Raw genomic sequence first — 9,960 nt, forward strand, 5'->3', positions numbered from 1 at the left:
TTGAAGTCAATGTAAAGAAAAAAATGTTTGTTTATTGAATACACTTACCTTAAGCATAGCAAGTAAAATTACAGTAATTTGAGTGATTTTTGATTTCATTGTGCATTGAAATCGTGTGGCCGCAGAACGATTCATTTTTGATATTTTGATTAAAAAAAATTTCTTTTTCGTTTCTTACTTATACAAACTATGGAATTCGATCACTTTCAACACTAAACACTACGTAAAATTATTATGACTTGTACACAGCTAAAAAAACACTTTTATATAGATATATATTATCGGGCTCTGTTGTTGCTGTCGCCGCCTTCGTCGTTGTTATCGTTGTGTAGTTGTGTGCGCCGAGAGCAATTTTGATATTTCGCAGCACGTTAGGTTTTTTTTTTAAACAAATTGTACAAAACTTGCTACTGTACGATAATAATTAATTTTTATTGTTGCCGTTGATATGTTCGAAAAAAGGGGGAATAATTTGGCTGTGTGCGCGCTTGTTCGTTTCGTATTATGTGTTCTTGGGTCACTCACATACATAAATTTATGTTGTGATTACATAAAATTTTTTTTTTATACGCATCTATATACTTATTTAATTCAATTAAAATGTTCATTTAATTGTTCTGTTCGTTCACTATTCGCATAAGTTTTAATATAAAATTCATACAAAAAAATTTCGTTAATCTTTCTCTTTCTTTCTCACTTAAATGATTTCAAAATTGGTATTTTCTTTTCATTGGAATTAAATGAAAATCGTATGAAATATGCATAGGAAATTCACGAAGACATTAAAATTTTATAATATTCACTTCGAAGATTTGTTTGATTTGGCATCTTAGATTGGTCCGTATTTCAGAAGCAATGGTACTTAATACTTTTGCCTTTTGGCAACATCGCAAAAATATGTGTCGTCACAAAAGTCGAGCGAGCTGCAAAAAATGTCTATCACAAAAAAAAAATAAAGTTTTTCTTTTCGTTTTCTAAATTTCTTCAAACACCGTGTGCGTCGTCGTCGTCGTCGTTCTTCTTATGTCATGTTCGTGTGAATAAGTTCATGTATGTTACACGTTTGCTTTTTGATTTACTCTTTTGAACTTCGTTCGTGCCACACAGGCTAAGCTAAATATATTCGCATTATGGTTAATGCAATTTTTTCCCCATGCATTGATTTTGCTTACGCACATTTGCTCGTTTCATTGGATTCATTAAAACTGATATCCCGATATGTATGCGTTCGCTTGGTGCTGATGTTGATGGGTATGGTTCGAGTGCTGTGACGTTCCTCATTCACTTCGATGACCGAGAATAATGAATCGAATTACCAATGCCCTGCATTTAGTTGAAGCAAAGTACTGCGACTCGAAAGATGAAGAAGAAAAAAAATGAGGGGTTGCCAAAGCGATGAAGATATTGAACTCGATTTATAGCCGCCTGTTTGTTCGATGTTTATTCACCGCATGGGTTTAAACGGATGAATGAAATATCGCAATAGAGCGCAAATTGTTGTTTATACTTTTTCGGCACCGACCGTATTAAGTTCTTTTATATATATCTTTCGTTCTTCACTATTGGTTGCGTTGCGACACAAATCACACACTGTTTTCGTGTAAATGTACTTCTCACACCGGACGACGATTAATTTCAAATGCAATACCAATCACAACCATAAATTTATTCAGGATGTTGATTGTTTCTTTTTGCATTTTTTTCGTTCCATTTTTATTTATGAAAGAAACACCGTTTTTTTTCGTCTGTTTTATTTATATACACCACTTATGATTCGAGGCGAGAGAGCTCCGGCTAGATTTAGCCTCGTTTCGCGAATGTTTTTATTTCTCGCGAAAAGAGTGTCTTGTTGTACGACGATTGTTATCGGTTGACTCGCGCGCGCTCGTTATACGTTTTCACTTTGGTCCGTCATAGTCCACTCTCTTCACTTTCTTCTGCTATCGCACATAATCACGGTGTGCCACGGCCTCGTCTATGTTGGAGCACCGTGTACGAACTAATGACAATTTATGTACACATAAGATTTAATCGAGTTTGCTATGCTGTGAATGAATTCACGTTTCGGTGTTCCAACAACCAACAGATGGAATGTGTTTTTTCTTCTTATGTATATTTGCCCCTTACACCTGTGCGTATGCGTATACGTTATTCGAAGTGTTATTGGAATACAATCACTAACGGCACTGTGATTCGTAATTACTCATGTATGTGGCGAATGAGAGAAAAAAAAATGGCCACACAATTTTCTCTTTTCAATACGACGATTTCGTTTGCGTTTGTTGCTGTGGCTGTTTTTTTTTTATTATTTTTTTTTTTATCTCGATATGTATGTGCTCACTTATTATTTATTTAAGTTTTGATGTTTTTAATCGACTTTATGTTGATTACAGTTATTTATCACGTATCCTATTTTTCAGAGTTCATGAAACGCTTTCAATGCTAATGCAAACATGCATTTATTTTCGCCGAATCGGGTATTTTTCTCTTTATATGCATAGCGCGATATTTTCTCTCTGTCAGTCGATTTGTTAACTCACAAAACAAATTGCCATTCATGGTAAATAGATACCATATCGGTTGGTTTTTTTTTTCTTCTTTTTGTTTTCGGGTAACACACATCAATGCATAGATAAACAAGTGTACTCGTATTTTGCACCCATTCAATTCCAATGTGAGCCCAAACAATGTGTCATGCTGTGATACCAGACATCAGAAAAGATGAAATGATCTATCAACAGCAAATATTTATTGCACCAACTACAACTTTATATATAAATGAATGGAGTGTGAAAAGACAAAATCGGTCCAAATCACTGTTGTGAGCCCTGTGTACAAGTGAATGGGGTACTTAAACATTTATTTGTTGTTTGTATATTGCTTGAGTTTTTGTACGGTGAATACTTGTGCTCGTTGTATATGAATCGAGTCAAAAAAAAAATCGTAGTAATAACCAAGCTACCATTCAGCCTCACCAAATCACAAACACTCTGTTTTCTATAGAGGCATCACAGCAGAGAAGAGACGAAAAAAACCCAAACGCAGCTACACAAAAAATATCAAAAGAGAAACAACAACTATTACATGCACGCACACTATTCCAACTATATGACACGTTCGGCGATTGTATGTTTCTGGTTCCTTTTTAATTTGTGTTCTCTGTTGTTTTTTTCTTTTTGAGCCCGTCAGATGAAATCCACATACGGGTGAAAAAAATATATATACATCCAAATGAGATAGCGACTCACACCGTACTATTGCCTCGGTGCGTGTGCAAAGAAGATAACGAGAGAGAGGAAAAAAATGTGGAAAGGCAAAGAAGGGAATGCAATATTGACGATGTTGTTGCCGTTGCTGTTGTTTGTACAAGTGTGCGTTCGCCTAATGTATCGTACAATGGCAAAAATGAGAGAGAAAAAGACCATGCACAATAGCTAAACAACACAAACACCAAGATATCGGTTCGTAGCACATGCAATACAACGATTCAGCGTGTGTTATTCGTTCAGACGGCTTTCATTTCTCTCTCTTATGCGCTTTTATTCCCGTCTTTTGGTTTGCCTTCGTTTACTTTGTGCTGCTGCTGCTGTTGTTGTTAATGTTTTTTCGTGTGTTTTTTTTTTTCGTATGTTGAATTTTAGCTGCTGGCTGTCTCTGTTTCTTATTATTTCTTAGCTGGTTTTCTGTGTATGTATATGTGTTAACGCCAGCAACAACCAGTCCGCACAAAAGAAATCACTTAACAAATTGTTCATATGTGTTTGTAGAAATCAGTTTTTTTTTCGCAATTCGGTTCTTTGTTGTCCCCTTTTTGCGAATTGGTATCGACTCTCAGATTCGCGCTTTTTCTCTCTTTCTTACTCTCGCTCAGCGATTCTATGGTTTTTCAAATGGTATTTCTTTTTAAAGGTATATAAACATATAAATATTCTGTTGCTGTTGCTGTTGCTGCGGTTATTTGATTTGTTTCTTTCGTCGTTGGTTACGCGACTTTTTTTTGTATTGACCACACTTGATTCTATTTCGTAAACTTTCTGTTTTTGTTTCCTTCTCACTCACTGTGTTTGGTAAATGAGTTACCTATTTTTATGCGGTTGTTAATTATTTTATATTTTCTCTGTAAATTTCCTCTTTGCTTTATTATTGGTAAATATTTACTTTGAACCAATTGTGCATGCACAACATCGTTTACGTGAATTGTTTCTTTCTTTTTTCGTTTAAAATTTGGGTCGACGACACACAAGGCTTCTTTGGTGTCACCACAAAATGTTACTTGATGATTCGTTTTGACTTTTAAAATTGAGTTTGCAGATTCTGCTGCTTTTAACCTTTTGGTTTTCAACAAATTTGACACAATTTTATATGTGATTTGATTTTTATCCACAAACTTATGATTTCTTTGTGGTGAGCGAAATCGCGATGCAATGCTCACAAGCAAAACAGCACGGACAAGGGTATTCCGTGCATTATCCAATTTTCACTTTACTTTTCACACAATTTCCGTGTCCGTTCATATAAATATGGTGATTTTTTCATGATTCTTTTCTTATTTCCGATGTAAAATGTTCATTTTCGATGCACGAAAGTGGAATTGAGTACACAATTAAATGTCGATGTGAATACAGAGTGAAGTTGAAATAAAATACACACAAGCACAAAACACAGGAATCAAAAATATAACAACGAACGAAAAAATTTGTACGTGTCAAACTCGTACGGCCGTTCCACACTCAATGCTGAATGAAAACGCTCATCCACTATGTTTATAGGCGCAGTTCAATTGTACACTTCACCTGATCGATGAAAACACTGTTCTCCTCTCGTTTTTTCAAACAAATTGTTTATAGATCCGAAGCGATTCCGTTGTCTCTTTCGCACCGCATGAGTAGTCGGCTCTTTGGATAGCATTGCGTTTAACGCAAATGCCATTTAGTTCATAAATGAATTCATGTGCAAGCCATGCAACGCAACGCCATTCATTCGCTATGCGTATTAGCGACATCTATTGAACGCGATGCAAACCATCGTGAAGTAAAATCTTCTATTAAAATCTTCTATTTGCTTAAAAAAACTCATCACATCTTTGGATATTGTCGATAGCAAATAATTGAATTTTCATCAAAAAACCAGAACTTTTTCTTTCTCAAAAGAAATGTTCAGTGAACAAATTCACTTTCACAAATATCATTAAATGCAATTAGGTGATTGCGGCGCTAGCCATATCTCATATCTCAATTAGTGCGCATTGATTGGGTTCGAGTTAACAATAATACTTATTTAACAATAAATATTTATTTCAATTTCAATTGATAACAAATGTAAATTGCATGAGAGGCGAGAGTGTTGACTGTTGATTGTTATATCACATTTACTGAAATGATTTCCACAAATCCAGAGATTATCACGTGAACAAAATGTTTCGAGCAAAAAAAAAAAAGCACACACATAATTCAAATTGGATGACCTCAAAGGTTAATATTCTCTCTGTCGTCGTTTGTCTTCAAAACGAAAGGTTTAAAGCCTTTCCGAGATCAGTTTGCATCAATCGTTTGAACGATGATTATGTAGTGCTTGCAAGTAAAATCCGAATATAAAATGTTGATTCTCAAATTATATTGCGCGGCGTTAATTTTTGCTGCCCGATCCATTAAATGATATAAATATAAAATTGGTGAACGGTGACGATGAATTTGTGGATAATGTGCATGATAAATTAAATATATTTAAGCGTGGCAATTACGATATCGATCAGGGTGCCACAATCAATTATGTTGGTCAAAATGCCCAAAAAACGAGCGATTTTTTAAAATATATTTTAAAAAAATCGATGGAAATAAAGTACAAAATTGCCAAAGATGAAACGAATGCAATTGAATTGGAAATGTAACGATTCCATAATATTTTCAACGAACTGAAAGTCAATAAGAATGAAAAAACGATATTTTATATGAAATTCATGATCTTTTAGTGAATCACATAAATTCCTATAACTACTTCGACATTTTTCTAGATTATCCCCATGTGGCATTGCCTCAAATATTTTCATTGGTTCCAGCCGTCATTGGTTTTAATCGAATAGACGCACGGCTTGGTTCGAACCTCTCGGAAAATAGTTTACCATGCAAACTGAAGGATATATTGTTAATGTATCAACATTTGGTCACAGTGAATCGTTTAAGCAATTTGGTGGTGTTTAAAGGACGCAATTGTATGTCCGGAGATTTGTATCAACCAAACGAGGCCAGTGGAAGTGTCTTGAGTCGATCATACAATCAAGCAGGATATATTACAGATGACCGCGAAACATGTAATTGAATGCGACTTAACCGACGATCAATTTGTAATACCAAATTTTTTTTGGTGTTTACGTGACATTGAAACCGAAGTCGAATTTCATGCGAACAGCGAGAGTTCAGTTGAAGGTTGTTACATGGGATACGCTGAAGTTATAAGGACTCGAATCGATGATGCATTCCGGTTACATATTGAAATCATCAGTGAAGCGTGTCATGGCAAACGGAGGCCAACAGGTAAAATCTAGTGTGATGCATATTGCTTTGATCAATGACTAATATCGAGGGTGTCATTTCAGGGTTTGGATGGTGGATCGTGACGATTAATCGAGTTCTAGCTAAAATAAAATACAAGTCTGAATCTTCCTGTGATCTGTACACAAAGTGCGATCCTAACCTCTGCCAACTCAGTACATACGCGCCGATGATGCCTATATTTTTGACACATACAGATCTGAACGAATGAACAAATCACTAGAAATCGACTTCAAATAGTGGGACTATGATGCATTTCTTCTGCTCATCACAAAAAAAGATCTAGTTATTCAATGGAATACACAAATCGATGAAATCGAACGAGTCTCTGGATAAAATTCACTTTCATTGATATCGTATTGGCAAGACGAATACTATGAGAAATTATAAAATGTATTTCCTCTTTCAAATAAAAAGACACTAAAATTAGTGTCTGCATTCATTTTATACGTAAAGTATTTTGTAGACAAAAAACGAAATATGTCAATTAATTTAATTTTCTTGTTTTAGCGTTTTTTATTCACTTCACTGCACTGTAAATTTATGCTAATAATTCATTTCACAGACAGAAGTATTTTGTGAGACATTCGACATTAAAGAAGCTTAAAAACAACTCTGATTTTGATTTACAACACTATTTGATGTTGAATAATCGCCGGGAGTCCCCGTACGTAAGATGTATTTACAAAAAAATGATCTTAAGACTCTCTAGTCGTGTTTTCATTTTTTTTTCGAAATCACATGTTTGCACAATTTGCTGATTACAATGTATTTGCGCGCATCCAAAAAAGTAAAAATAAAAGTGTGCACACAACTTGTTCAATGATTCATTAATAAAAAGTAGATGATACGAAGACAAACAGAAAATTCGATGGAAAACCCATGTTTAGCTTACACGCATAAAATTTGAAAGTATTTTATCATTATATACCTATAGTATAAAGAAACTTCTTTTCATTTTCGGTGAAACTTCGAAATTTCAATATTTAAATCACAGTGATTTAATCATTTGATTTACGAAATCAACCAAAATTTGTAACATTCCGTCGCGAGATTGCCGATTATATCATTTATTTTGTTAAAGAATTAGAAAAAAATCACAAATAAACTCGCTTACCTCCAGTTTTTGCCACTGAAAATCGATTAATTCTGAATGAATTTATGTTTGGTGAAGCATCTTTCCTTAAGATAATCGTCTTGATTCCAGTAGAATTGTCCGCGCTGTAACATGTCTAAAAATTGAATGAATTTAATTTGTTTAATTGTCAAAAACACCCAAAAAAGAGAAGTCTCACTTGAATGACAGCAAATAAAACAATAATAAATCGCCTTTTATCGACCATCATGTTAGTTATTAACTATATCGATGACTGAATGATATTTTGTCGATTTGTATCGTGTTCAGGTTATGACAGAAAAACCCCACCACTATTTCATCTCGTTTCTTGTTTCCGAGAAAAAATGTAAATTTTTGGTATTTTAACATTTGTGTTTCGTCTGTGGCCATTATTTGGACTTAATTAATATACGCCATCAAAAACACACACGATCGCTTTATACAACATGTGTTACACTTTTTCATTAGTTTGTTTTAATATTAAAATAAAAAAATGTCATACTTCATGACAACAATGGGATGAGCTTGTTATCACTATGCAATGGCAAACAAATATCGCTTTTATTGATAGAGCAATTATTTTTTTCTTCAAAAAATCGACTTCAAGTTTTGGTGAGCAAAATAGCCTTCAAAATGATTAATCATAACACTTGCTGCGAGATTTGTTATATGATTTATTTTCATGTTTGGACTTTATTTAATTCAATAGTGTTTTGTTTTGTTTTGTTCAATTTCAGTGTGTAATCAAATAACAAAAAAAAAGCAAAGATGATAATTTAATCGACTTAATATTGAATGTCTGCCTTTAAAGTTTAAATCAGAAAAAAGGGGTGAACAATCAGATCAACAGAATTATTTTGACTGGAAACTTAAGTTATCAGATTATTTTATGTCATATTGTTTTGAATTCGAAGAAAGGTTTATGCTCAAAACACAATTTTCGTATAACTTCAAAAAATAAATATCTTAGTGGTTGATGAGATCAAAAAGTGACCATCATAACTAGACCAAAACCATTTTGACTTTTTTCACCATTTTTATTTCAAATAAATAATTGGGAGCAAAAATAATACAATAGGAAGTGTGTTATTCTCAATTAATTCGCTTCAATTTCACCAGTGGTGAAAAATGTTCATTCAAAGTGGATATGATCTAAGATTGCATTCGAATCCATTGCAATAAAAAAAATTGAACCGAAAGATGATTTTGAAGCAATCAAATCTTCAAAGAGTTATGAAGACCATGGAAATATGATTTGAAAGAGTTTAACCTTAATTATATAGTAGCAAAAATCCCAATTAAATTCAGAATGAATTTTCAAATACGTCAATACGCCATCTTTTGAAAAGATTTGAACATTTCACTATAAGTAAGCGCCCATACGTTGATGTTTCCATTTAAATAAGCTTGCTTTTCCATAATTTGTGAATGGAAAGCATATCGTCTTGTAACAATTCATAAGTGGCGCCATCTTTTCAAAGATCGTCCAACAATATATTGAAAGTTTTTCTAGAACCCGATAACTTTCGGTCATTCTACCAACAATTGTAAATAAATATAAAAATTCTCTATTTTTCTCTATTGAAATCTCTAATGCGCAGAACAATTTAAATGGCATTCGAATTTTTATGAACAATTTTCTAAAAAAACATGTTTCCAAAGTTTATGTTTATTACATTTGAATGTGCGATGCGAGTGCAAATGTATTTAGCAGAACATAAAATAAGTTTGGTTAGTGCATGCTGCATTGCATGTTATGAATACGAAAAAAGCCGTTTCAGTAATAAAAATTGGCATTCATTTGCAAATGATTATTGGTTTTGATGCTACGGATTTTATGGCTTCCATTCACTGAAAACTACGACAATGACCGTCATTACGACAGTGTTTTGTTGTTGTTATTATTATTATTATCGTTGCTGCTGATGTTTTATAGCGACGACACAGTATCACTGAACCAGAGGCAATTTGCGCGCTGTTGGCTGCCTACGATATATGCAACCATTTTCATTCAATGGTATTTGCTTGAAAAGAAACAAGAAATGATATAAAATATGAACTTATGTAACTGAATCGCTGTAAATGGTTGGTTACTTTGATTTTTCAACATACAACGTCACGATCAATTCACATTCATAGCTCAATTTGCGATTTATATACGCGATCGAGTGTGTGTGTGCGTGTGTGTGTATGTTTGAATTGACTGCCGGTTAGTGCGGAAAGTCAAGATTTTTCATCGATTGTCATAGCTTAAAGTCTTTTAATGTGTAAGACACGTACATTCAGGTTTTTGTT

The 9,960-nt window shown here is 33.6% G+C and overlaps 1 protein-coding gene across 8 annotated transcripts in view; it reads right to left on the reverse strand.

The window, feature by feature from the left end:
- The window catches only part of LOC116343438 (tyrosine-protein phosphatase 10D-like), a 28,257-nt gene extending 20,352 nt beyond the window's left edge, over nt 1-7,905 (reverse strand). For 7 of the 8 annotated variants that reach the window (XR_004201335.1, XR_004201333.1, XR_004201334.1 and 4 more), the window contains exon 1: nt 49-4,722. Coding sequence is in view for 3 of the 8 variants with exons in the window: in XM_031771485.1 (XP_031627345.1) it covers nt 49-135 (87 nt within the window). In the remaining 5 variants the exon portion in view is untranslated. Of the gene's footprint in view, nt 1-48; nt 4,723-7,665; nt 7,781-7,843 lie in introns of those variants that run through there. The other variant, XR_004201336.1, reaches the window with a different exon arrangement.
- Nucleotides 7,906-9,960: the final 2,055 nt, after the last annotated feature.

This window comes from Contarinia nasturtii, unplaced genomic scaffold, assembly GCF_009176525.2.
Source record: "Contarinia nasturtii isolate CC-2019 unplaced genomic scaffold, AAFC_CNas_1.1 Cnas_scaffold_993, whole genome shotgun sequence".
In the NCBI taxonomy this organism is placed as follows: Eukaryota; Metazoa; Arthropoda; class Insecta; order Diptera; family Cecidomyiidae; genus Contarinia; species Contarinia nasturtii.